At 56.0% G+C, this 27,858-nt stretch overlaps 1 protein-coding gene across 9 annotated transcripts in view; it reads left to right on the plus strand.

The window, feature by feature from the left end:
* The window catches only part of EPN2 (epsin 2), a 51,996-nt gene extending 24,459 nt beyond the window's left edge, over positions 1–27,537 (plus strand). For 2 of the 9 annotated variants that reach the window (XM_043472931.1, XM_043472937.1), the window contains exons 2-10: positions 2,135–2,896; positions 4,508–4,675; positions 15,104–15,216; positions 16,486–16,578; positions 17,232–17,424; positions 21,126–21,299; positions 21,543–21,629; positions 23,656–23,868; positions 25,091–27,537. In XM_043472931.1, coding sequence (XP_043328866.1) covers positions 2,302–2,896; positions 4,508–4,675; positions 15,104–15,216; positions 16,486–16,578; positions 17,232–17,424; positions 21,126–21,299; positions 21,543–21,629; positions 23,656–23,868; positions 25,091–25,383 — 1,929 coding nt within the window. In that variant the 5' untranslated portion in view covers positions 2,135–2,301 and the 3' untranslated portion in view covers positions 25,384–27,537. Of the gene's footprint in view, positions 1–1,576; positions 1,674–2,134; positions 2,897–4,507; positions 4,676–15,103; positions 15,217–16,485; positions 16,579–17,231; positions 17,425–21,125; positions 21,300–21,542; positions 21,630–23,655; positions 23,869–25,090 lie in introns of those variants that run through there. The other 7 variants (XM_043472944.1, XM_043472951.1, XM_043472961.1 and 4 more) reach the window with 7 other exon arrangements.
* The last annotated feature ends 321 nt before the right edge of the window (positions 27,538–27,858 follow it).

Consider the following 27,858-nt stretch of genomic DNA (forward strand, 5'->3'; position numbering starts at 1 on the left):
GCCTCCAGGGGCATCACTCTAGCCTTGGAATTTTTTGTTTGTTTTTTTAGTGTTGTTCTGTTTGCTGTTTTATTCAATCTATTTGTAGTCTCCACTGTCAGTGGAATTCTGGTTGTGTTTTCAAATATGCCAGCATTTTTCTGCCCCAGCTCGTCTTTGGCAAATGTGATCCAGCTGTTACTTTATGGTCACTATTATAGGCTGCTCTTGAGAAAGAGTCATGATCCGAGACTGGCTGGGCTGCCTGCATGTTGGGGCCAAGGGACGCAGCTCCTTGGTCGTACTGGGCCATGGCTCAGCTGTGGCTAAGGGCCCGTCCTTCAGGCTTTGTGTGTGTGGATGGGCTGTTGCCTGGGACAGGGCATGCGTGCTGCAGGTTACACGTGGCTGTGATGGCTTCTGCAGCTGTGAAGTGCAGGGTAGGGGAGCCTGCCGGGCCCCAGGTGGGTGACAGACAGGGTGCTGGGTGGCCCTGGGGCTCTGGGACCTCGAGTGTGACCAGTGACGCTGGAGCGTTTGCTTGGGAGGCCCCCTCTGAGGCCCGTCCTGTCTGGCGGCCATGGATGACCAGCCTGGTCATGTCACACATGCAGGTCCCCACAGAGCACCTGGCCCTGCTCCTCGCACACACTGTACAAGGTTTGTAAGAGCTGGCCGGGCAGTGGAGTTCACTCTGCCCACCTTCAGCTGAGTCCCATTCTGCTGAAGCCCTGCATCTGCAGATGAAGACAGAATTCTTCACCTGTCTGAGGGTGGAGAGGCCTTGCTCACCAAGCAGATGTCTAGTTGTCACCAGGATGACAGTTATGAGCTTCTCCTATTTGGCTGCATGTGAGGAGTGGGCATTTCTTGTGGCTTCCCCACTCCTGACACTTGCTGATTACTTATTTCTGAAGCCGGGATGAAGCTGGTGGAGGCCGCCCACCCATTGTTCCTCTGGCAGAAGCAGCAGAGTGAGGGCCCCTGTGGGAGGAGGGAGAGAGTCCTCAGCAGGGAGCCTTGGTCAGCTGACCTCATGACCCAGAAGGAAGGCTCTCCATCTGCACCAGGGGAGGGGTGATCCTTACCCGGAAGGAAGGCTTTTTGTGAGCATACAGGGAGACAGCCTGGCCCAAGGCCACCCAGCTCTTTCCCAGGCCAGAAGCCCAGTGACAGCTGAGTGTGGGGTGGGGGTGGGGAGCTGCAGGTCCTGGGCCCCCTCCCCATTCTGTAGGAGAGGAGTCACCTGGCACTGCTTCCTTTTCAATCCCCACCTGCCCCCTCTCCTCCTCTGAAGACCTCCCCCTGAGGGCTAGCTCTGCAGGGAGTGCTTTCCTCGCCTCTGTGGCCCACCGCCACAGTCGAGTTGCCCTGGACTTGCATCCTCAGGTCCCCACGCTCACCTCTGTCCCCTGCCAGATGCCTTCCTGGGGAAGGGGCACTATTTTTAACTTGTGTCAGCAGCGTTTATATCGCGGTGCTGGGTGCTCACTGGCAGCCAAACCAGGTGGTGTCCTCCACACTCTGGACCAGGCCTGTGGCCAGAGGCATAGCCTTCACTCCAGCTCCGCAGGTGTTCCTTCCCTGGAGAGATGTGTTTGCGGCAAAGGGCTGGGTGGACCTGTTAATGTGGAGCCCTTGGTTCTCTTCTCTCTCAGATGAGGAAACTGGGCCAGAAGCAGTTTATTTGTAAGGTTGTATCAGTGCTACATAGCTTGTGCTAGATGCTAGAGGCTCTGAAAGCCCAGTGGGGCCTCAGCCCTGGTCTCGAAGGGGTTGGGCATCTCTGTAAGAAGTCAGGAGAAGAGGGTCAGAGAGAGTCTCTGGAGCCAGTGTAGATGGTGTGAGATTCTTCTAGCGGGCATCTGCCAGGTGTGGCAGAGCAGATGCAGCAGAAGTGGTTTGAAAATAGACCAGGAGTTACAGTGTTACTGCTTTCCTTCCAGAGGCTTAAACTTGAGTTTAAACTGTATTGGTTATTAACGTGTAGTATTGATCTTATCTTAGTTTTGAAGGGAAGATGGCATTCTTCTTGTCCCCGGGGGCTGGAGGATGTCCTCTCACCACCCGGGCTGGCCGACCAGTGCCTGCCATTTGCAGAGCGCCTGCTGTCTCAGGGGAACTCACGCACAGTACCGTTTGTTACTTTCTCTAGGTCATGGCTTCTGGCTTCTCAGATCTGAGGCTCCATTAGAGGAAATGACCGTCAGGGACCCTGCTCCAGACCTGTTACAGAGACTGAACCTCTGTGAGGCACAAACCTGCTGGAGACGGGGAAGCTTCTCTCTCTGAAGGGATCTGCACTTGTCACAGAACGTAAAGATGACGACCTCGTCCATCAGACGGCAGATGAAAAACATTGTCAACAACTACTCGGAAGCCGAGATAAAAGTGCGGGAAGCCACCTCCAATGACCCATGGGGCCCGTCCAGCTCCCTGATGACGGAGATCGCGGACCTGACCTACAACGTGGTGGCCTTCTCGGAGATCATGAGCATGGTGTGGAAGCGACTCAACGACCACGGCAAGAACTGGCGGCACGTGTACAAGGCACTGACGCTGCTCGACTACCTCATCAAGACGGGCTCAGAGCGCGTGGCCCAGCAGTGCCGTGAAAACATTTTCGCCATCCAGACCCTGAAGGACTTCCAGTACGTCGACCGTGACGGCAAGGACCAGGGGGTCAACGTGCGTGAGAAGGCCAAGCAGCTGGTGGCCCTGCTGAAGGATGAGGAGCGGCTTAAGGCCGAGCGGGCCCAGGCCCTCAAGACCAAGGAGCGCATGGCCCAGGTGGCCACCGGCATGGGCAGCAACCAGATCACCTTTGGCCGGGGCTCCAGCCAGCCCAACCTGTCCACCAGCTACTCGGAGCAGGAGTACGGCAAGGCCGGGGGGTCACCGGCTTCCTACCATGGCTGTGAGTAGTAACCCCCATTCCGGGCACCAGGCTCAGCCAGAGATTGTGGCCACTACCTTCCCGCTGCTGGCACCTGGCAGCAGCCCCTCAGTCCGCCTGGGGTTACTGTTACAGAGGGACTTCTGGCCTGGGGTCCCAAGACCCTCTGCCACTCTGGGGTTTGACTCTGTGCATGTGGGCAGGGCCAGCCCCGGGGGCAAGGTGGGCCCAGAGGATGGATTACCTGCTTCCTTCTCAGGGCAGGGCTGAAGCAAAGGGCCTGGCTGCCCCAGGAGCAGGGGATTGGCGGTCCTGGAGAATCTACTCTCTTTTATCTCATATTCAGTGTCTTTCTGAAACTGGGCTTTCTGAAGCTGGTCTCCTGACTGGCTCAGCGTCTGTTCTGCTTGAGCATCACTGGGTGAGGCAGTGCATGTCCGCCTCACTTGCAGAGGGAGAAGCCAGGCTTCCTTCCCACCCTGAGTGGGAGTCCTTGCTGATTCGGTCACACGGTTGGGTCCGTGCTTTCTGGGCTGCTCTATTTTCTTGCTTTGCATGTTGAAGATGCTGGGTCTTTGCCCAGTGTTCAGGAGCGATGTCAGAGAGCAGAAGTGGCATTCAGGGCCTGACAGAGGCTGGCCAGGGAGCCATGTTGGCATCCTAGATGTTCATGGACGTGGGCCCTGAAACGGTGCCCCTCTGCCTTCTCAGTGCAGTGGCAAGCAGGCAGCCCTGGTAGCCTGCAGGGTGAGGGACACAGAAATTGTTCCTCTGGCTGTGAAAACAAGAATCCAGGTACCCCTACCCTTTGCTTTTGGAATAAGTAACAGTGTTAGCTTAAAAAAAATTTTAACCCAGTTGTTTGCAGTTTGACAACCCCCTGTTGACCTTGCTTATTTAGTTTGGCAGTTTTCAGTTTGTCGTCACCCTGCCACTTGTAGCGTTTGTGTTGAGCAGATTTGCACAGTGGGGTCGGACTCCCGCCTCTGGGATTCTCAGTGATTGTCAAGCTCAGAGGCCAGCATTCCTTGTCCCACTTGTAGTTCTTGTCGTTTCCCCACCTAGTTTGGATGACTTTGCTCAGGCAAAGGCTGGGACCTTGGTGAAGCTGCTTAAAAGAAATGGAGCATGCAATCTGGGGCTCCAGGGGCTCCCCTACACTAGGTTGATAGAAAAGGAAGATTGCCCTTAAGAAGTGAAGTCATATGTGTGCCTCAGGGAGCCCCTCTCCTCCAAGAAAGGCAGCTGCAGGTGGGCTGGGCTCCGGGCTGGCCTCCTCTTTGGAAGTGGTCACGTAAGGGCCCTGGGGGCTGCTTTTCTCCTGCCTGCCTTTTGAGGTCATTGCCCCTGAGTCCCGAGAACCGAGAATAGGAGCTGAAGCCATGTCCCATGCATCGAGTGAAGACTGTTCCAGGGCTGGGAGGAGGTGGTGGGGCCTTGTGTCTGGTCCCATGGCCTCAGCCTTCGCCTCCCTGCCCAGCAGCCCTGAGTTGGCCCGCCTCTGAGAGCCCGAGCTTAAGCTGCATGTTCAAGAGTCTGTTCGCGGGGCCCGACCTTGCTTTTCCCTCTAACAGCCTGTCTCTGTGTGTGTGTGTGTGTGTGTGTGTGTGTGTGTGTGTCCCTGCCCCACAGCACCCGAGGCCTCGCTGTGTCCCCAGCACCGCACTGGGCCCCTGCGGGGTCAGAGCGAGGAGCCGCCGCTGAGCCAACGCCCGCCCTTCCTGCTGCGCCCAGGGCCGCCCTCCTGCCCGGCCAGCGACCCGGCCCAGCCCTGCCTCTCTTGGGACCCCGCAGCCCAAGGTGGGAAACGTGGGCAGCCTGCTGGGTGTGCTCCTGGTCGCCCAGTACAGCCAGCTCTCTCCCTGCCTCCCGGGTCTCAGGGCAGCTCCCTCTGCAGCCCAGCACTGGTCCTCCCCTCTCCCAGGAGCCCTGGCTACCCTGCCTCCCTCTCCACACCCCTCACCCGGAGGCCTCAAGGGAGCCAGTGTTTGCTTTGCATGAGGCCTGGGTGGTTGTCGGGCTCTCCCAGTCCTGCACCCTGCAGGACTGGAGGTGTGCTGGCGGCAGCCCCGGGCGCGGGGAGGACTGGGCCCCTGGGCCGGGCCTGTGGTTTGGTCCTGGTCCCACCGGCACACCCAGACGGAAGCCGTCCTCCATGCTGTAGTGATGCGGGCGGGTGAGCAGAGGACCGAATGGGGTGGATTTTGCTTCTCAGTTCCCCGCCATCCTCCCTGAAATCCGTGGGACCTGGGACTGTGGCAAGCAGAGAGTTAGCTGTCCAATCAATTGTAGGTTGCAGTGTTTGGAGGTCTCTGACTCAATGGGGATGGAAGTGAGGCTTGCTTTGGGGCTGATTGCTAGCTCTCCTGGACAACCTTCAGCTGGTGCGGGCTACGCTGAAAACAGATTTCGCTGCAGCCTGTGAAGAAGTACGCTCAGTCTGCTGCCTTGGCACCCGGGCCCGCCGCAGAGAATGCCTCTCCTCTCTTCCCTGGGTGGCTCTGACTGGGGTGGCCGGCAGCCCTTGAAGTGGCCCCCTCACTTGGGCCTAATATACCTTGCGGCCACCCTGCCAGTGCTTGCGGGATCATCGCGTTGAGCTCTGGGCCCGTTCTCCCCTCACCCTCTGTCCTGAGGGAGGACTAACTTTGGTGCAGGGAGGCAGTCAGCATGTTTCAGACTGACACTCCTGCTGGTCCCCAGTGTCCTTGGGCCTGCCTGTCGAGTACCCGGGGCCCCCAGCTGTCCTGGGACTCTTGCATTCAAAGCCCCGAGCTGAGGCCTGCATGTCCCCCCACCAACTCGGTGCCTCCACACACTGCCAACAAGTTGGTCCACCCACAGCCCACACTGCCTCAGCTCTGGGGCCTAGAGATAGAAATTAAGGTTAGAAATTAAGGGTGAAATGACTGAGTGAGTTTGTTTTCCCAGAGTTTCTCAAGCCCTGGATGAGGTTTGGGCAAATTAGTATTACATGGTGTCACCATTCTGGTGCCTTCCTCTCTGTGTCTAGTACCCTCACCGTCACGGGTGATCCTTTCTGAGCACCTGCCTGATGCCAAGTGTGAGGTGAGGGCTTCCCCTGGGTCCTGGGGATCTGCCTTGAGCACGCCAGCTTGGAATGCAGCATGAAGGGGTCACCTTGACTGGCCTTGTGAAGTGCAGCAGAGATCGAGGCTGGGCCCTCAGCTGGCGTGGTATGCTGTCTCCATCGGTGGTTGTTTCAGGCTGGGGCACTAGCCCTCTTTTCATTTTCTTTACACTTAGCCTTTGGAACTACATTTTGTGGGCTTTTCCAGAAACATGGAAATGTGCCATATCTTGAGGCTTTGAGTCTAGACCATCTGATTCCTAGAGGTTAGCTTTTGTTGGTAGTGAAGGCTGTTTCCAACTTTGTAGCTTCCCTTTTTCTGCTCCCTGAGCTGCTGGCTGCCCAGAGCCCAGGCACACGTCTGACAGGCTGGAGTCTCGGGGTGGACGCGGGCACCATGATCATGGTGCTGAGGTTTCTCGTAGGCTGCGGCCTGTCCAGTTCAGGTTCTTCCTCCTGTCCCTCTGGCTGATGACTGGCAGCCGTGCCCTTTCAGAAAGTCAGAGTCAGCAGGCGGTGTGCCCATGGGCCTCCTCCCATGGCCTGCTGGCAACTCAGTGACCAGCCCATCGGGCCAGTGCCCCTGTGGCCCGCTTTTCCACGTCTAGGTGGTAAGCTCAGCACGGGTGGCACATAAGAAACTCTGCTGGTTTTCTCATTGTAAGATAATGCCTGTCTACTCCTGATTGTGTAGAAAGTGCAAAAAGAAGATGGACCATCTTCTAATCTCCTTAGACTGCTGTTGTTCCTGTGTGTGTGTGTGTCCTTCTGAGTGTTTTTTCTAAGCGCGTGCTTTTCCAGGCCTGCAGGTTTGTTTGGATCCCTGCCCTTTCTATCACGACGTCGTCACCCCAGCTGCCGGGCCTCTGGGCACAGGCAGTGGTGGGGCCTCATCATGGCCATCTGTCTGGGGAGAGCCAGAGAGTTCTTACTCTGAGGAGGAATAATCAATACCCATATCCCCCATGGCCAACTGTATGAACAGACCTGGATCTGGGTCTGAAGTGTGTTTCATGGGAGCAGAAGGAATCTAATGTTTTATACTGTATACATGGTAGACCAGTGTTACACACGTGTCGTTTGTAACAGAGCACACATCTCAGAAGGTTACAGCATTCATTTGGCCAGGGCTGGCACTGGGCAGTGAGGGCTCATGGTCTGCAGATGAGGCCTGGCCCTCTGTGGGCCTCCAGCTCTGGAGAGGGTGGGTGCCCTGACAGTGCGCCACATGGAGTTGCCTGGAGGGGGCCAGGCAGGCGAGTTAGAGACTGTTCTTACCCTGGGCGCAGTGGGCAGGATGCAGAGGCTCAGAGGACCCCTCAGCTGACTCATAACTTGCTCTGCATTTTCCACGTTGCTACACAGTTACACTTGACTTCAAAGGTTAGAGCTTGGGTGGGTGAGAGGTCCATAGAGCAGGTCGGGATAGCACTCTCTCCTGTTCTGCGTGTCCCCTGTGCTGTCACAGGCTCTCACACAGCACCCCGCCTGAGGGACATGCTCTGAGAAGGGACCGCGTGGATCACAGTCTCCACCCTGTCTGAATTGTGTCCAGGTTCTCACAGTGTGGTGACAATGTGGTGAATACCTTTGGGCAGAAAGCTGCTTTTCCGAGGGGTCTTGATGTAGAATTGTCTTGTCTTCAATGTAGAATTCCAGGAAGTGAGGTTCGTGGACAGTGTGTTAGCACCATTCTGTGTCTTGAACTTGGCAGATGTTTTCCCAGCAGACCCAGCCCAGGTGCAGCGCCCCCAGCTGGGGTGCGAGAGGGGTGGCCATGCTTGGTGCATAGCCCCAAGCCCAAAATGGGTACTGAGATTTTTCTGAAAGCTAATTTCTGGTTTCAGTTAAGTTCAGTCGCTCAGTTGTGCCTAACTTTTTGTGACCCCATGGACTGCAGCACGCCAGGCCTCCCTGTCCATCACCAACTCCCAGAGCTTACTCAAACTCATGTCCATTGAGTCAGTAATGCCATCCAACCATCTCATCCTCTGTCGTCCCCTTCTCCTCCCACCTTCAATCTTTCCTAGCATCAGGGTCTTTGCAGAAGAGTCAGTTCCTTGCATCAGGTGGCCAAAGGATTGGAGTTTCAGCTTCAGCATCAGTCCTTCCAATGAACATTCAGGACTGATTTCCTTTAGGATGGACTGGTTGGATCTCCTTGCAGTCCAAGGAACTCTCAAGAGTCTTCTCAAACACCACAGTTCAAAAGCATCAATTCTTTGGCGCTCAGCTTTCTTTATAGTCCAACTCTCAGTCCATACATGACTACTGGAAAAACCATAGCCTTGACTAGATGGACCTTTGTTGGTCTCTGCTTTTTAATATGCTGTCTAGGTTGGTCATAACTTTTCTTCCAGGAAGCAAACGTCTTTTAATTTCATGGCTGCAGTCACCATCTGCAGTGATTTTGGAGCCCCCCAAAATAAAGTCTGTCACTGTTTCCACTGTTTCCTCATCTATTTGCCGTGAAGTGATGGGATCGGATGCCATGATCTTAGTTTTCTGAATGTTGAGTTTTAAGCCAACTTTTTCACTCTCTTTCACTTTCATCAAGAGGCTCTTTAGTTCTTCTTTGCATTCTTCCATAAGAGTAGTGTCATCTGCATATCTGAGGTTATTGATATTTCTCCGGGCAATCTTGATTCCAGCTTGTGCTTCATACAGTCCAGCATTTCTCATGATGTACTCTGCATATAAGTTAAATAAGCAGGGTGACAATATACAGCCTTGATGTACTCCTTTCCCAATTTGGAAACAGTCTGTTGTTCCATGTCCAGTTATAACTGTTGCTTCTTGACCTGCATACAGATTTCTCAGGAGGTAGGTCAGGGGGTCTGGTATTCCCAACTCTTGAAGAATTTTCCACAGTTTGTTGTGATCCACACAGTCAGAGGCTTTGGTATAGTCAATAAAGCAGAAGTATATGTGTTTCTGGAATTCTCTTGCTTTTTCTATGATCCAACAGATATTGGCAATTTGATCTCTGGTTCCTCTGCCTTTTCTAAATCCAGCTTGAACGTCTGGAAGCACTGTTCGCATACTGTTGAAGCCTGTCTTGGAGAATTTTGAGCATTACTTTGCTAGTTTAGTAGATGAAAATTTCCATCAGGATATTCATTTTAAAAGTGAGTTTCCTGTCTCTAAGTATTGCTCTATAAGAAACTGCTGTAGGCATGTAACCTCAGTTTACGATTGAATTAAGAAAGAGGGCGTTCTGTCTCTGTTGAAGTTCCGGTGACCACAGCTCTCTGACCCCACCCCCCCACCCCCAGTTCCTCCCTCCTGAGCGCCTGCCTGGGGAGCTGTGGGTGTGGCCCTCGCCCCGGTGCTCCCCCACCCCCACAGAATGTGACTTCCCAAAGCACCAGAAACCATGGGACCCCCGGGAAAGAGCAAGGAGAAAAAATGGCTTCCTATTCTGGACAAGCTTCTAGCTCCCACCTTGCAAGCTGATGACCTTGTAATGGACAGGATTTACCCTGCAGCCCAAAGAGAGCAGCACAGACAGGATGGGCTCTTGAGCCCTGCCAGCCAGAGACAGGGCAGCCTTCATCTCTGTCTGCCCGCCTATCCCCACCATTGTCCGCGCTGCCTCCTTTCTTCCTGGGCTTCGGCTTTCACGTACCTCAGGATGGTTGGGCCCAGTGTGTGAGGTGTGCCCTTGGGAGTCACAGCTTCTGCTCACTGGAAACTAAACTAGAAAGTGAACACACAAGTGCGTGGAAAGAGGCAGGTCGGGGAGATGGCCTGGCTGCAGGCAGGTGTGGAGCACAGGTGAGGCCCCCAGTCTGCGGGCTCTGGGTCCCTGGGGCAGGGGTGTCCGCGCTGAGCCAGGCTGAGAAGAACCCCTGAGCGCGGAGCATCTCAGTGGGGAGGATGTGCTGGGGGACGGCTCCGGAGCCGACCCTGGAGGGGAGGCCGAGGTTCTCTTGCCCGCCTGAGGGCTGGAAGGAGGGCATGGTCTGAGGGCAGGAAGGAGCTGGAGGATTCTAGGGCCCTTGCAGGGGTGACAGAGCAGGGGCCAAGGGTGGGTGGTGAGCAGTAGAGAGTCGAGGGGCAGCTCCTCCCCATGGCAGGAGTGTGCGGGGAGGTGGGGCCCAGATGTGTATGCTGGGAGAGCCCGGGACCTGGGGCTGCAGCAGCACTGACACGGGTCTTATCCCCTGTGGAGGCTGGAAGCCCTGGATCAGGGTGTGCACAGGCCTGCGCCTCTGAGACCCGCACGCACAGGGAGCGTCCGGCCTCGCGCTGTCTCTGCTTCTGCTGCTGGAGGCCTCCTCTGTGTCCCCGGGCCACAGCTGCCGCCCTCCCCTCATGTCTTCGCCCCCATCTCTTCCCTGCCTGTAAGGACACAGGTCACGTTGGACGTGGGGCCCACCTGCTCCAGTGTGACCTCAGCTTAACCACTCACTAAGGACTCTGCCATAGCCGTTTCCAAATCCGCCCGTGTTCTGAGGCGCTGGGGGTCAGGACCTCACACCTTTGGGCCCACTCTGCCTTGGCCCCTGGGCAGGGCAAGGCTGTCGAACCTGGTGAAGCCCCACCTGCTCTCTGCCTGGCAGCCTTGCTGCCTGCCCCCAGGCTGGGCATGGAGACAGCATGGCATTGGCTCTTGAGTTCTCCTGCTGGCTCTGAGTGGCCTTGGGACCTTCCTGGGCCCCGATTCCCTCCTCTGTGGGAAGCAGTGATGATGAAGAGCAAGGCCTTAGGTTGGCCTTTGTCCCTTGTGGCTGCGGGACCCTGGCGAGCCACCTCATCTCTGGGCCTCAGCCCTGGTTTTGGGGTGGATTGGGAGGCAGGACCCCACCTGGGCTGAGGGTTGGGCAAGATGCCAGCTGTGGTACCACTGTCACATGCCAGGCGCTGGGCCAGGTGCCCCCCGTAGGAACTCGTCTGGTCCCCACAGCAGCCCAAGCTGCGGGGACCCTATCTCCCATCCTGTGGAGGAGGAGGCCACGGCAGGGGGTTGAGCAGCGGCAAGCCTGGGTCTGGGCCCAGACTTCCAGGCGCACCCTCCACCAGGGCTGCCTCTCTGAGGCTGAGACCGTCAGCCTGGGTGGGGATGTGGTGAGGTGGAGCTCACACATGGCAGGAATTGAGGGGGCCTGTGGGCGAGAGTCAGGAAAGCACGCCGATGTGCAGGGCATGCGTGTATGTCTTCTGAGTGGAGTCATGAGAAAATGTCAACAGCTGTTTCCTCTGGGAAGAGGAGTAGAGGCAGGAAGAGTGGGGCGGCCCTTACTTCCTCTTACGCTGAAGTATTTAACACAAGCTCTGGCATCTCCCCTCCCCCATAACCCGACAGTGGATGGAGTGGACAGCAGTCGTTGGGCCATCTCGTCCCTGCCCGCGTGCCCATCTGCCCACTGTTCTGACTGTGACGTACAGCCAGCTGTCTGTACTGAGACCACCTGGGATCCTGTCCCTTCAGTATAACAGTGCTCACGACCCTCATGTGCTGGGATGCTGGGCCGGCCGTCCTGCAAAGTGGCCCTTGGTCGGGGTTTGTCTGCCTCAGTCCTTTTCCTGTGCTTCTGTGAACTGGAATCAGATGTAGAGTCTGCATTGGAATCTAGACAGGGTTTTGCCAGGACTGTCGAGTGGTGGGCAAAGGGCAGAGCATGGTCATGGTCCAGCCCCTCTTGTCCTGAAGGTCACCCAGCTGTGGTGGTACTTCAGTCTCTTCGCATCTTGCACCTTTTTGGCTTTTCCACAACATTGTTGTTCAGTTGCTCTGTCATGTCTGACTCCGTGACCCCATGGACTACAGCACAGCATTCTTCCCTGTCCTCCACCATTTCCCAGAGTTTGCTCAAACTCATGTCCATTGAGTCAGTGGACATGTTATTTCCACAACATATTTATGTAATTTCTCTCTTTCAACGTTACCTGGGGTAATCTGAGCTTATTTTCTCATAATTCATCTCACTTGACTAACAATAGTCTTTCCTGCTGTCGCCTGTGAGCTGGGAGCGGGCGGGCCTGGTGGGTCTCCCAGGGGACAGGGTCAGAAGCCTCTGCTCCGTGTGGGAGTGTCCTCGGTGGCTGAGGTCATCGCTGACTCAGGAAACAGCCTGTGGAGCACAGGAAGATGTCGCCATGCTGAGGAAGGCCCAGTAAGCAGTTCATTGCAGTTCAGTGATGAGGAAGGAACTTAGCTGAACAGGGACCTGGTCACCAGGGGCAGAAAGTGGCCCTGGGCTCAGCGCCGGCTCCGCAGCCCCTCCCTTGGTGGCTGACAGAAAAGGGAGGGGGAGGCCACGGCTGCCAGAACCACAGTCCTCAGCCCATGTAGGCCTTGAGCCACCGCGGTGTCCATCTATAGTTTCTTCCCCGTGAGACAGGGGGTGTCTTGTGGCTCTGGGTGGAGTGGAGAGCAGTGACCTGGGCAGGGCCAACCCCCAGGGTGGAAGCAGCTTGTCTTGGGCCCTCCTGTCCCTCCTGCCCCTCCCGTCCCTCCCATCGCTCACCTCACAGACTTGGAAGCAGAAGCCTGGAGGGGTGGCATCAGGGTGCAGCTCCCTGCTGCAGTGGGGTGGGGACAGGCCAGGTGCCTGGTGTCCCTGTCAGCTGGCAGGCATGGGGTGGTGGCAGTGCTCAGACCCAGGTGGGGTCTTCTTGGAGCTGCATGGCCAGGCCCTTGCCTTCTTTCCAGCCCATGTGCCCCACTTTCCTTGAAGTCCCCATGCAGAGCCGCCTGTGGGAGGGGGCCTGCAGTCTGTGCCCTTCAACCAACGTCCGTGACTGCAGATGCCGCTGAAGAGCTCTCTAGGAAAATTGCAGAACATTGCCAATGAGAAGAGGCAGTTTCCTGTTTTTCTGTTACCTTGAGTGCTTTACTTTCTTTTTTCAAAATTCCCCAACCTTGTGTACCTGAAGTGCCTTGTAGGGGGGATTTGGGGCCCGGTGCAGTCAGCCAGCCCCTGGAGCAGGTGAGCAGGGTGAAGGGGGGGTGGCCCTGCAGGAGGTACCAGGTTGGGGGTGGGTTTCTGGTTCTCCTCCTGGCCTGAAGTTTGAGACAATGTGGTCCTGTGTGGGCTCCCTGTCCAACCTCCCCCTGTGCTTCCGCAGCCAGGGTGGTGGACCAGGCAGGACAAATGGGAGCCCACCATAGGGGTGCCGGCTTTGTGCTCCTCCCCACGGGTCAGTCTCAACCGCAGGGGAAGGGTGGGGACTCGTGCTCCCAGGGTGATGAGCTTGTGTGCACAGGGCCTGCCTTCCCTGGAGAGCATGGCTGGGGCAGAAAGCAGCAGAGACCCAAGGGGACTTGCTTCTCTTACTGCCCCGTGAGTGGTGGAGCCTCAGAGTGGGGCCAGGCCAGGCTCTGGTGGCTGGAGGGCCCTTTCAGGCTCTGTGCTCACTGTCCTGTTCTCTGGCACAAGAGGCCCTTTGTGGGGCCGAGATGCTTCACTAAGGCAGGAGCGTCTCCACCGGACGCCGCCCTCGCAGCTGAGGTCTGTGTGCGCTCAGCTGACACTCCGGGCTGGTGGCTGTGAATTCTGCCATCTGCGCGACCGAGAGCCGTGCATCCGCTTATAAAAACCACAGCATTTAGGGGAATACCCTTTGTCTGATTTCCACATTGATGTGGTGAGCTATTTCCGTGTGTTCCGGCCACACATTATTCCAGCAGCGTCAGCTGGGGGGACACAGACGTGCACATTTGCATTTGAAGCCGGGCCGGCCGCGCAGCTGTGCAGAGAGGCACCGAGGACAGGGCGCCTCACTTCTCCGGCCGGCCCTGCAGAGCCCCGGCCCATTCATCCTGTCCCAGGCAAGTCAGGCTCTGTGGCTGCACAGCCAAGTTCAGCTTTCCCTGCCAAGATGGGGCCCTCTGTTCAGAGCCCTTTGGGGGTATAGGGTGGGGCCTGGGGGCCTGGTTTCCCCTTCGGGAGTAAGTGGAGGATGGTGGATATGAAGGGTTTGTTATAAACTGAGGGTTTCGTGAGGCAGCCTCAGAGACATTTCATCAGGAGTTAGTGGGGAGCGGGCGGCCCATGGGGCCGTGACCTGGATAAGACAGCACTCTGGTCATTGGGAGAGCCTCCTCCTGCCCCCCACAACTGTCCCCAACTGTCCCGCTTCCCTTGTTCTCGCCAGTCTGGGTGATGGCATTGCTTTCTAGAGCACAAGGACGCCAGAATCTGCCGTCTGTGATGGGCAGAGGTGAACTTTGGGGACCAGACATGCTTTTGTTGGGGGGTGTTGTTAAGAAATCGGATTGTTAAGATAGATTTGAGGACATTTTGTTACCATCCAGCTTTATTTCTAAAGGAATGCTTTGGAAAATTGGGGTGATGGACTGGATTGGACTTGATTTTATTTAGAAAAGCATCTTTGTGTTTTTTCCATAACTGCAGCGTTTTTTGCTCTTTGACCTCTTTATTAGCTTAAGGGTACACATGAGGCAGTTGGCCTTTTTTTTTTTTAACCATTTCTCTTGGTTGACTGTGAATCATAGTGAACACACTGTACTCCAGGCCTGGTTGCTCCAGATGCAGTCTCCTCGCTGTGTTCACATGTCTTTCCTAAATGTAGGACAAGATGTCGCCCTTTACAGGCTGCCCCAAACTGGCCCGCGGCCTTGCCCATTGGACTCAGGGACCCCAGCTCAGTCTTGCCTCTCCCACCTTACTCACTGCAGCCAGAACACAGCTATCTAGAAACTTCAGTATCGGAGCTCTTCCCCACCAGTTAATTTCTCCCAAAGAAGCAGATCCTGAGAGGCAAACTTAAGTGGGAGATTTAGGCTGAAGCAGCGTTTGGGGTCAGGAGGTCTTGAGAGGACCCATGAGTCCACAGAGGCCTTGGGCTTCTTTGAATAATGACCCAACTTTTCCAGAACTGTGCCCTCAATCTTGTAAAAACTCAGCTTCCCTCCTTGAAGCTGTGCAGCTCTGCCATGGAGGCAGGTCTGATCCTCGAGAGGCCGGAACTGGCCGTGCCTGCACCCCAGGATATTTTTCTTGGTGGGTGCTGGGTGGCTGGCGTGCTTGTGATGTTCCTCAACTGTGACCTTGGGATGGTCGCAGACACCCCCTTTCCCCGCCCAGGTGGACCTGTGGGTGTGAGGCGGGAGCGGGTGGCTGGCCGGGGAACACGGGTCCTTCACGGTGACTTTGCCTCCCCCACAGCCACCTCCCCGCGGGTGTCCTCGGAGCTGGAACAGGCAAGGCCTCAGACGAGCGGGGAGGAGGAGCTGCAGCTGCAGCTGGCGCTGGCCATGAGCAGAGAGGTGGCCGAGCAGGTGGGTGCTGGCAGGGACACGCCCCGCGGGAGGGCCGGGCACAGCCACGCGGAGGAAAGGCTTCCAGGACACCGGTCCTGGGGACGCGTCTGTCAGAGGTGCTTTGCGAGGTGCTCCCTGTGCACCCCGTGTGCGCAATACAATCCACAAGGTGGCTGGAGAGCATCTGGACCTGGAAAAGGATAAGACAGAGGCTGGAGGGAGGGCCCAGGAGAGCAGAGCGCTAACGTCCAGGGACGGACACGTGTTACGAGCACGCGTCACGTGAAGATGGAGAAGGAGGGGAAGGAGCAGCCCAGAGGACCTTCAGAGGGGTTGGCCCTCTGCTGCCGCTTTCAGCCCCGACTTGCTGTCCTGTGGTTCAAAAGGGCGAAGCAGTGTGGCATGGTTGTGTCACCCTCTCACTTAGAAGTGCCGTGAGGGACAGGCAGGGGGTCACATGGAGGCAGCTGTCAGTCCCAGAGTGGCTAGTCCCCCTGTGACTGGAGTATCCTGTAAGGTCCACAGTAGCGGACAGCCCCCAGGGCGGCCCCTTGGTCCACATGACCTCCCTGTGGGTCCTGCCCCACCCCTGGCAGCCCAAGGGAGGTACAGAGAGCTCACAGGGAAAATGGGGTGGATGGACGTGCCCATCCAGTGTGGTTCCTCATGCCATCTTAGAGTAAATAAGACACAATGAGTGTATTCACTTACATTTAATCATTATATTATCCATTTGTAAAAGCTCAAGCTGCCCAGTCTTAACATATGGTGACTGTGCTTTGAATAAATATAAAATACAGTGGACCATTTCTGTTAGAAATCAAAAATAGGCACACACTTGTTTTCTGGGAGCACAGTGGGGGTCAGGGTGAAATGGCCTGTGACCTGTCCCTCTTCCAATTCCTTTCTGGATTGTTTGTGTTTGTTTTTTTTTTTTCCCCTCCCGATTATTTGTGTTTTATGAAGAGACATATTGCTTCCAAAATTAGAATTTTAAAGTCATTTTCACTTTGAGAAAAAGCATTTTAGAAGTGTTCCTTTTCTCTCTGGTGGTGTCTGTGCCCTGGGCTCCCTGGTGGGACTGGAAGTAGGTGGGAGTCATACAGGTGGGTGGGGACCCCAGGCGCACAGAGGGGATGGGAGATACTCCCTGTCCACCTTGTCCTCAGACCCTCCTCTGAAGTGACTGGCGATACAGCTTTAGTTTCCGGCTGTGGCGGGAGGGCCTAGCTGGGTGGTGATGTTGTGGCCATAACCACCAGCTTCGAGGTTCATTGTGCTCCACAGGAAGAGCGCCTTAGGCGGGGCGATGACCTCAGGTTGCAGATGGCCTTGGAGGAGAGCCGCCGAGACACGGTTAAAGTTCCAAAAAAGAAAGAGGTGAGTGCTTCACGGGGCTGGGGGGTCACTGTGTGAGACCCTCCCAAGCCTGCCCCCATGGTGTGACAGCAGGAGTGAGGAGAGGATGGAGTGCACACTTCTGCCTGGGTGGTGGGCCCCCATGACCCCTTCTTGGTCCCCCCACCCCCCAAGCATATGGCTCCAGCCACTGCTTTGTAAGCTGCACATCAAGTGCTCTGAGACCTAAAGGTGACTGCTCTGCCCCCGACAACCTCACCTTCCTGTCGGAAGGCAGAGCCCCCCCTCCCCCGCCCAGGGCCAGGGGCTCCATTGGGGCCCTGACAGCAGCCAGGATGGCCATGAGAATGGAAGGGTGAGCCAGCCCCCAGGAGAGAGGGCCTTGGGTGATGCTGGCCACTGTGGGGCCAGGTGCATCAGCGGACAGCACCTGGAAGGAGGCAAAACCTGCGTTTTCCCAGGAAACCCTGAGGACCGGTCGACAGAGGGCATGTGGCACGTAGGGTGGAGCCGGGTCTTCACTGGGAAGTGGTGATGTGGGGCAGTGGGAGTCCTGTGGTCCTCTGGGCCCCTGAAGGCCTTCTCTTTGGGAGAAGCCCGGGTAGGTGCAGGCGATGGGTGGACATGTGCTGCCAGGCAGCAGAGCTCACCTGTCGCCTTCCCTGCTCTCGCAGCAGCACAGCTCCCACCCGCAGCAGACTACACTGTTGGACCTGATGGATGCCCTGCCCAGTGCGGGCCCTGCTGCCCAGAAGGCGGAGCCCTGGGGCCCGTCCACCTCTGCCAGCCAGACCAACCCCTGGGGCGCGCCGGCAGCCCCAGCCAGCACTGCGGACCCCTGGCCGTCGTTCGGTAAAGACCCCCCTGGTACATCTCCCCTGCTCACTTGCTGGATGAGGGAGGGGCTACAGGCACTCTGCTCACCTGGCAGCGGTGGGCTTGGGTCCAGGTGACGGGGTGGGTGTCCAGGCCTCCACACCTCCTGTAAAGCCCTCCTGAGGGCAGTGGTTCAGAGCTCCGTTTTGTCCTGTTGTGAGGAACTTTGCTTGGGCACATTTCTTCTCTGCTTCCCACATGTACTGGAAATGGCTTGTCCCTCCTCTGGAACTCACATTAACCCTCAGCCTCAGGATTGTACCTGGGTTAAGAAACTGTTATATGGCGTGAAATGTCTGAGTTGAGTTGCTGTGATTAGCTAGAAATTATGACATGCTTAAATGACCAAATTAAAGTAATTCTTCTTACTTGTTATTTAAAGCAATAGCAAATCTGTTTAATAGGCTAAATGAACATTTTAGAGTTCTGTTTAATGCCAGCGTAAAGTAAACTTGTGACAGGTGATTCGGACATGAGCGTGACCCCATCTGTTTCATCTGGGTGGAGACCTTGGGCACATGGGCTTCCTGATCACTGGGCAGGGCTTGGCTACAGGCTCTGTGACAGTTACCCAGCCAGCCTGCCGCTCTGGGAGCCCCCCAGGTACACTCAACCCTGCTGCCATGGCTGATGTGTGGACATCCTGTCTTGCAACTTTGGATGTGTCTTTTGTGCCCATGTCTCTTGGGGCCTTTGTCTCTCCAAAACAGAACCCCATCTTTTGTATTCAGCTCAGTTCCCTAGCAGTTTGCTGAAGTGTACCAAATGCCAGGTTCCTTTCTCCCATGCAGGGACTGGGACAGGCACAGGTAATGGCCCTGCCTTGGGATCACACAGCACGTGGCCCTGGTGATTTCCACTTGGCATGTTTTCAGAGTTCATCCACATGGTAGCACACATTCTTACCTCACCTCTTTTTATGGCTGAGTAATATTCCGTTTTATAGATTAAATCATATTTTGTATAACCATTGAGCAGTAAGAGATTGAAACCTTGACTTTTTTTTTTTTAACAAAGAATGGTTATTTTTAGCTGTGCTGGCTCTTCATTGCTGCGCACAGGCTCTCTCTAGTTGGAGCTCGTGGGCTCTGGAGCGCAGGCTCAGTAGTTGTGGCGCTCCGGGCTTCGCTGCTCCATGACATACAGGATCTTCCCGGAGCAGGGATCAAACCTAGGTACCTTGCATTCGCAGGCGGATTCTTAATCACTGGACCACCAGGAAAGTCCATAACCTTAAATTTTCAAATCAAACCTTTAAATGCTGACAGTGAATTTAAAAAATTAAGAGCATGTTTAGAGCTCATCAGAATACAGCTGGGGTGGCCGTTTGTGGTTTGAGGCCTCATGTGGTTTGTGGACTGCCACTTCGTTGTCTGCTGCTCCTTGCCCGACCCAGGGCCAGCTCCTTGGTTCTCATGCACTTTACTCTGGGCTGTGTGAGGTGGTAGCATGGGGGCTGCAGGGCGGGACTGCACCCCAAGTACGTCAAGGAGGCAGTCTGATGGGCAGGACACCAGTCATACACGGCCCCAGTGCAGACAGGTGGCTCTACGTTTGGGCCAGCTTCATCCAGCAGTGGAGCCAGCGTCCTCAAGAGAGATCCTGCTGAGACTCAGCAGAGAGTAAGAGTTTACCAGCTCTGTGCTGTCAAACCTGAGGACTTAGACAAAGTGGGTAAAGTCACACTCAGCCACACTGGTGGAAGGACACCTGTGAACAGGATAGTCCTAGAGTCACTAATGGAGTCAGCTATGCCCCTCCACCTCACCGCCAGGTCACTCCACAAGCTTTGCTGGGAGGTCTGACACCCCACAGGAAGCACTTCTCCTTCACACAGACTCCTGTGCGCTAGCACAACCTTAATACCAGAACCAAAAAGAAGATGCCCAGTGTGAGAACAGACATGTCAGGCCAGGCTCACTTAGGAATATAGATGCAGAAACCCTCAGCAAAGAAGCAATTACAAAATCAAAATGAGAACAACATAAAAATGATACAGTTCATTATGAAAAACTTTATTTGCAAGGACCAAGTCAGGAAATGTACTGTTGTTGTTCAGTTGCTAAGTTGTGTCCTACTCTTTGCGACCCCCATGGACTGTAGCCCGCCAGGCTCCTCTGTTTATGGAATTTTCCAGGCAAGGATACTGGAGTGGGTTGTCATTTCCTTCTCCAGGGGATCTTCCCAACCCAGGGATTGAGCTTGCATCTCCTGCAGTGGCAGGCAGATTCCTTACTACTGAGCCACCAGGGAATCCCCAGGAAATGTATTAATGTACCATATTAATAAACCCAAAGAGAAAAATCATGCAGTCATGTTTGTAAAGGCAGAAACAGGTTGACAAAATTCACCAGCTGTTCATTACAAAAGTCTTAGCAAACTTAAAATAATGCAGAGCTTATGTAACCTGATCATCAGCTTCTGAAAGGAGAAAGCCCGTCATGGTCAATGGAGCCATTTAATGGTAAATGTTTAAGAGCAAGACCTGGACGCAGCCTGCGCCTCTGCCATGTGTTGGGACGGGTGGTCCTGGCCAGCACAGCAAGACAGGAAGAGGAGGAGCTCGAAGAGCTCTGCCGCCATCCTTTATGAGAGATGGGAGTGTGTGCGTAGCTACCAGGGAGGGGTTTATTGGAATTGAGAGTTATTATTAGAATTACTGTGAGAATAAATAGGATGAATTTCAGTGATTAGAACTGAGTTTAGTAAGATTGCTGGATACAAAAATTACTATGTGAACTTCAGTTGTTTCTCTGCATAACAAAAAGATAATTAGAAAATGAAGTTTTAAAAATATACCAGTCCCTAGGACTAACTTTTACAAAAATTGTATAAATCCCTTATGGAAATAAAAACTAAAGTAAAAAGTATTACTGAGGCCCCGTGTGGGGATGGAGCTCCTGCGTGTCCCAGAAAGCACAGATCAGAGGAAAATCCCGGGGGTCCTGCCCCATCCCAGTTGAGAACTTCTCCATTCTTCAAGTGACCCCTTAAGGAGGGTGAAGGGAAAGGCCGCAAGTGAGGAGAATGTTTGTAACTCATGGAAGAGAATCAGCAGCCAGATGTGGAAAGAACCCCACCGATGAGCATGATGGAACAAAGCAGCCCCTTGGGAGGCGAATGGAGTCGGCACCTCGGGGCTGGGACAGGGGGAGTTGTGAGGGGCTCCTGGGGAGCGGCGGCCACACAAGCACACCCGCCTCACCTTCTCTGTCTCAGCGAAGAATGTCACACAGCAGGAAAGCAGCACAGCTGAGCCTCCCAAATGAGACATGTGAACACAGCCTTGTGGTGTGTCTGCTGGGCACCTGATTCAGGGGCCCCGCACCGCTCGCCAAGGGGAGGTGCTGACCATTGGGACGGGGCGCAGGGGCAGGGTGCGGGCACCTGCAATGCTCCGAGGGGGGCAGCTGGCGCGTGGGTGCTCTTGGAGTCAGCCCCCTCCCCACGGATAGTCTCCGAGCGTAGAAGTCTGTCTGTCCTTCAGGGAAGAGCCTGTCCAGACCCGCTGAGTTGCTGTGTTGGCACCCAGGTGTGTGTCCTGTGCTCTCCGAGCCACACCGGTCTGCTAGCAGGCTCTGTGGCCCTCTCCCCCCGGGTGCTCCTACCACCCAGGGCTAGCCCTCCCCCTCTCACTTGGGCTGCCCAGCCCTTTCACCGGGCATCCTCGAGCCAACCCTACCTCTCCACAGGTGCCAAGCCAGCCGCCTCTGTCGACCCCTGGGGGGCACCCACTGGAGCCGGCACACACTCTGCTCCCAAGGGCTCGGACCCCTGGGCCGCCCCGCAGCAGCCAGCCCCCAGCGCTGGGAAAGCCGCTGACCCCTGGGCTGCAGCCTCGGCTGCCAAGCCTGTGTCTTCCTCTGGTGAGACCCCCTTCCTGGCTCCTCTGCTTCGGTCTGAGCACCCCACTCTGCATGGGGAGTCCCTCTCCTGGTCCCCGCCCTGCCCACCTGGTAACCCAAGCCTGTGCTTCACCACTCTCCCCTCCAATTGACTCTCTGGTTCTCCCCACAAGCGGCAGAGATGCCGGCCCACCCCAGCCCACGTGGGCAGTGGAAGGCAGGAAAGTGGAAGCCCCCTGCAGTCACCACCACTCTCTCCCCCAGGGTCCTTCGATCTCTTCAGCAACTTGAATGGTACAATTAAAGATGACTTCTCTGAATTTGACAACCTCCGAACTTCAAAAAAAGCAGGTACATGAGGTGGTGGTGGTTTCCGCGCGGTCCTGTGCCCTTGACCAACCCCCTCTCTGCAGGGATGACAGTCGTGAGCCCAGCGACTCCATGCACTTTCCTCTTGTCTGACTCAGAGCTGGGGTGACTCGGGGCAGCAGTGGATGCCCTTGAGCTTTCTGTCCTCTCGCTGGGCCGCCTTGGCCTCCTGCCCTGGGGCTGCCTGCAGAGGCTACTGCCCTGGCTTCCAGCCCTGCATGGCCCCTGCCCCACCTCCATCTGCCTTCCTCCCAGCTCCGCAGAGGCGCCCTTTTCTAGACCACTCAGGTCCCTGTATGGGCAGGCATCTTTGACACAGATATACACACAGAGGCACGCACACACAGATATATGCACACACATACACACAGAGACACATGCTCACACAGACACATATACATGTGCATACCCAGGCGTACATGTGCGCGCACAGACACGTACATACACAGATAGCTCACATATACAAGTGTGTGTGCGCATGCACACACAGATATATGCACATACATACATATATCCACATACAAACATGTACACACAGAGACACACATATACACGTGTGCATGTGCACACACAGAGATATATGCACAGACAAACACACACAAGCAGCTCCCACCCTGCCCATCAGCCACTGTGCAGGAAGCCTGACTCCTCCCCGTGTGCCCCTAGGCTGGGAGGGGTCGGGGTAGAGGGCAGAGGGAGGGGCTGGATGCCCTCTTTACACACCCCACAGGGCTGGGGACAGAGCATCCTCAGGGCCACCCCTCCTGCCAGAGTAACTTTTCTCCTTTCTCTCTACTCTTGGCTCCCCCTCCCCATTTCCCACTGCCTCCTGTGCCTCCCCCAGCAGCCGGGCTGGGCTGGTCTAAGGTAGGGGCAGCCTGGCACCCCGAGCCACCCCCAGGCCTCACAGCTTGAGGGGCCGGAAGCGCCTTAGAACTGCTGCTTCCTGGGCTCTTTGTTTTGCCACACAAAGAAAGCAGCAAGCTTCTGTGTGTCCTCCACAGCCAAAGCACAACCTAACTGTCCATACCTGCTCCCTGCGCCTAGTGAGAAGTCTGAACATGCTTCCCTGGGCCTGCGAAGTGTTTACCCCAACTCCAGAGGAGTTCCACTGTATCAGAAAATTTGGAAAAGCTTACGGAAGAAAATGAGAATCGTTTCCAATTCTTCCATGTGCTCGTGGCCAGTGAGCTTCATTCCAGTACTTTCGTGAGCTCTTACGTATGGCCTTTGTCGTTGAACTCACACTGGCATGAGAGAGTCCAGTCCTGCCCCCACGACTTTTTGGAAAAACAGATTGAAAACATTTTCTCTCAGCATAAAAAAATCCTTTAGAAACAGCTTTGTAGTATCTCAGCGATGTTACTGAATCTTTTGCTTAGGGGAGGACGTTTCAGGTTGACTTTAGGTTGTGTGTCTCTGTGGTATTTCTCGAGACCGGGCTCCTGGACGTGGGGCTGCAGGAACAACAAGCAAGGATGCCACCATTTCTAGGAACCCGCATCCACATTGCCTTCTCACATCTTGGCAGAGCATCCATGTCCTGCTGGTCTGTCTCAGCACACCCTCTACTGGCTGAATTTTTAAAAACCACTTGCTTTCTTACTGTTGAGAGATTCATGTTCGTTGTAGAAACTAGAAAATGAAAACATCCAAAAGATGTAATTTATTCACGCGTAGCCACCAACCCACAATGCTGTCGTCGTGTGTGTGGAGCCGGTGCCGCTGTTGGTCCCTGCTTCTCTCAGTTGGTCTCTCCCTCATGGTGCTTTTTGTCCCTGGACTCGGGTCTGGTGGTGCGCGCCCTGCCTTGTGCCTGCCGGCGGCGCAGGTCGGGGCTGTTGGGCAAGCTCTGCCATGAATGTCCTATCCTCTGGGGCAGCCCTGCACATCCTCAGCAAGGCAGCATCTGAGGACATCTGGGTTCTGGACACTGCAGGGTGGGATGCGCCTGTCCTGGGCCCCTGCCCTCCAAGCTCATCGGTCCGTGTGTGTCCTTGTCTTGCAGCCAAGGCAGCCTCTCCGCCGGCCCAGAACAATGGAACCTCCAGCCCTGATCCCTTTGAGTCTCAGCCCCTAACCGTCGCCTCGAGCAAGCCCAGTGGTGCCCGGAAAACCCCAGAGTCCTTCCTGGGCCCCAATGCAGCCCTGGTCAACCTGGACTCGCTGGTAACCAGGCCAGCCCCACCAGCACAGGCCCTCAACCCCTTCCTGGCACCAGGTATGTGGCTTCCTGGGTTCCCCCAGTCATCCACCCTTCTTGAGAGTGGCCCTGGGGCAGGCCTATGGGCACTGACCTCCCCTCCAACCGTGGGTGGACTTTTCCCACAGGCCATAGGCAGGTGGGGAGCATGCTCTGGAGCGCCCGCACCCTCTGCCAGTGCTGGTGCCTCTCGGGGGCCTCCTGAGGGACTGGCATACAGCCCCTCCTCTCAGTTGAGACCACCGAGCAGAAGCTGCCCCTGGCTTGGTGCCCCCAGCCAGGGAGACCCTCTAGCGAGCACCAGTTTGGGCCAGTGCTGGGGGCCAGGGGAGCCAGGGTTGGCTGCCCCTGTTCCGGGTGAGTGTACCTAGGCCCTCTGTCGAGCCGTGCTCCAGGGACCCTCAGCTTTGGCCCTGCTCTGGGTTCTGCCTCTTCTGGGGCCAGAACTCCACCCTCCGTCCCAAGCCCATCCTCCCTGCTGGTGGGCCCTCCACCCTCAGGGGCTCCACAAGGCTGCAGGACAGGCCCCAGCCCTCAAGTCGGTGGCCACAGCCCCATGTCCCTCCCCAGTCCCGAGCCCCTGTATGCTCACACCCTCAGCTGTGTGAGCCACTAACCATCCCCGCCACATGCTCTGTCCCACCAGCCAGGCTGTTTTGCTTCTCCCTGGGTGGGAGGGTCAGACCTACCCTTCGGCCCCAGTCCAGGCAACCCTCTTCCTTGAGGAAGCCCCCACCCTTCCCTGAGTTTTCCTTGGGCTCTCCAAGGACAGGAACGGGTCATGTTCAGGGTATTTGGCCTGAGGACTTGGCAGGGCTGAGTTCTGAGACCCTCTAGCAAAAGTGCAGAACCCCCAGCCGTGAGCTCCTGAGGGGATAGGGATCTGTGTCTCTCGTTGACCGTGGACTTCTCAGAGATTTCATGAGGTCAGGGTCCCCGGGTGCAGCATGTGGGGACTGCTCTCGGGCTGCACTGCTCATCCCGTCTCCCCCATGGCTCCGCTCTCTCCCCGCACCTGTGGTTGCTGCTGATGGTGCCCAGGGTGCCAGCCTGGAATAGGCACTGGGCCCTGTGAGCCTGGCCCATCACTTGGCTCCTCACAGCCTGAGTTTCCTCCTCTGGACATCATGCCCGGAGGTGGGGCTGCCTGGGTGGCCTCTCTGGCGTTGCAGTCCAGCCCTGGGGCCCAGGGACACTGCTGCTCTGACCACAGCCACTGCCCCTCCCACTTTCTCCCCAGGTGCCGCCACGGCCTCGGCCCCCGTCAACCCCTTCCAGGTGAACCAGCCGCAGCCACTGACGCTGAACCAGCTGCGGGGGAGCCCAGTGCTAGGGGGCAGCGCATCCTTTGGGCCCAGCCCAGGCGTGGAGCCTGTGGCCTCCATGACCTCCGTGGCCTCCCACCCAGCCCTGGGGGCCAGCAGCTCCTCCCTGCCGCCGCTGGGCCCTGCTGCCATGAACATGGTGGGCAGCCTGGGCGTACCCCCGTCAGCAACTCAGGCCACTGGCACAACCAACCCGTTCCTCCTCTAGTGCCAGGCCGGGACCAGTGCAGAGCATCCATGCCGAGGACGCCGAGCAGGGACTGTTGCTTGTGGAAGGGGTCGGGGAGCAGGGGGATGGGTGTCATGGTGTCCCGTCTGGCTTCCTGAGCAGAGGGTGTCTCTCTGGTCCCGGGCCTCAGTCTGAGGGGCGAGTGGTGGCGGCAGACAGAGGCATCACACAGCATGCGGGTCCCCTGACCCAGCCTGGCCACCGTGCTGCCTCCGTGGGGATCTGCCAGCTCTTGGGGGCTTGGCCAAGGCGGTGGCCATGTGCAGTGCCAGTCCAGCCTCAGCCCAGGGTCTCTGGGACACCCTTGCCCGGGACCCAGCCCCCACCCCCAGCTCTGGGGACACCCTGGGCAGCCCAGGCATGGACTGGATGGAGTACCGGTGCCCTCAGACACTGACCTTTTGGGGACGCGGTTGTGCGTGTTTTACTTTTCTTTGACTCATGCATGAGTTCAAAGTGAACGCCACCACCGTGGAACAACTCTTGAATTAAATCCACTAGAGAAGCTTTAAACTAACTTGAGCGTAGCCCTGCCACGTGCTCCATGCTTGTATGCGTTTGCACAGATTTTGTTTAGTACAGTTTCATATTTGAGTTTGCAGAATTATCGAATAGTCTTTTTTTGGCTAATATTTTTATAACGTGGTTCTTATTTAACTGTCTAGTTTTGATAGAATTTACCAGGTCTGGCTGAATTAAGATATTGGCAGTGTCATGTTAGTGGTTTAAATTCTCTTATTTATGGTTTTAACTCTGTAAAAAAATTTAAATACGAAGAGACAAAAAAATGCCTTATGGAAAAACTAAAGCAAATTCTTTATAGGAAAAATATGGGAATTTGATTACACATAAAAGATGATATTTAAAAAAAAAAAGAAAAATCTACAATAGTAACAAAAAATTGTAGCCTCCAGTTGCCTTTTCCTTTAACTCCCTTTTTTGGTAAGTTACCAAACTGACTTTCAGCCTTTTTGGCTAGATCCTGAGAGAGAGGCTATTTTTCTTACTGATGTACCAACATGAAGAAAGTTAAAAACAAAATCTAACGTATGAATGTGACTCACCAGGTTTTATCAGCTAACTTCTGTGACTGAAGGCATGCAGTTAACAGGACTTGAGTTTACAGTAGAAACATGGGATGGAACCCTGTCTCTGTGACCTCCCCCTTAACTCCACCCTCAGGGCAGAGGTGGGGACAGTGCTGGCAGCTTGTCGAGGGGCAGTGGGGCTCTGCTGTGGCTCCTGGGGCAGCCCTAGGCTGACGGGCTGCGGCCCAGACCTGGCTCCCACACACTCACCTGCCCTCCAGACACGTTGCGATGTAGAAATAACCATCTCTTTCTTTGGAGAGGAACAAAAAATCACTCTTATACAGAAAAGATATTAACAAACATGCACTAATCTTACCTCCCTCTCCCTGGCTTCCTTTGTCCCACCCACCACAATTAAAGTATTAAGTCACAAAGATCAGAAGAGACTCACTACTCCCCAGAGCAGGGACATTGGCCCCGAGTCCCACGTCTGGTAGCTGGCCTGGTGGGCACGTCAGTCTCCATCTTCACAGCAGACGTCTCGCCTCTGGCACCAGGGGCAGTAACACCAGGTCCCTCTGCTTGCAGTGCTGGGCATGGGAGGCTGACAGCGCAGCCTGGCCGGCTCACCCTGCTGCTCTTCTCGGGGGCCACCTCCAGCCCACAGAGTTGGGCTGGACTGTGGGCTCCAGTCATCAGGAAGGCCTGTCTGGCTCTCCTCTCCCAGCGGCCCAGGGGAGGGTGAGCTCGGGGCAAGATGCTCCCCCAGGGAGGGCGGAGGACCACACTACTGGGTGACGGGGCCAGCCCCTCATCAGTCAGAGCCTGTCATGACGTGACGCAGGCCTCCGAGGCCCAGACAGCCTCAACTCCTGCCCTGCTCAGACCCGTCCCCGGGCTCTTCCACTGCCCGCTGCACTGATCATGAAGCCACTGGCACTGCCGAGTGTGGCACGTGTGCTATCAAGTGCCCCCTGCCAGGTGCCATGGTGGGGGTGTCGCCCAGCCCTTCTCAGTCCAGGGGCAGGTGGCTGGTGTCGAACTCGTATTGACTGTTGATACTTATTTACTGTATAAATATAATTTATCATTTGTATCATGATGCGGTTTCTGGCTGTGTCCTTCCCCTGCCTCCACCCTCATCAATCCCGAAACATCACGAGGGGCTGGCTCAGGAGCCAGTTCCCACCTGCACCCAGCTTGGCCACTGAGCTGGTCCCAGTGCCTGCGTGAGCCTGAGCATTGGGGAAGGAGTGGACTGGGGAGCTCCCGGGGGTACAGATCAAGGTCATTAAAAGGGAGAGGCAGCAAGACAGGCCATGTCAGGGAGGGACCGTCCAGGTGGATGGGGATGCATCAAGGGCGGCTGGAGTCTGGTGGCTGTGGGCTGGTCTGATGGCCAGGGGTGTGTGGGAGCTGGGAT

The sequence above is a fragment of the Cervus canadensis genome, chromosome 1, assembly GCF_019320065.1.
Source record: "Cervus canadensis isolate Bull #8, Minnesota chromosome 1, ASM1932006v1, whole genome shotgun sequence".
NCBI lineage: Eukaryota > Metazoa > Chordata > Mammalia > Artiodactyla > Cervidae > Cervus > Cervus canadensis.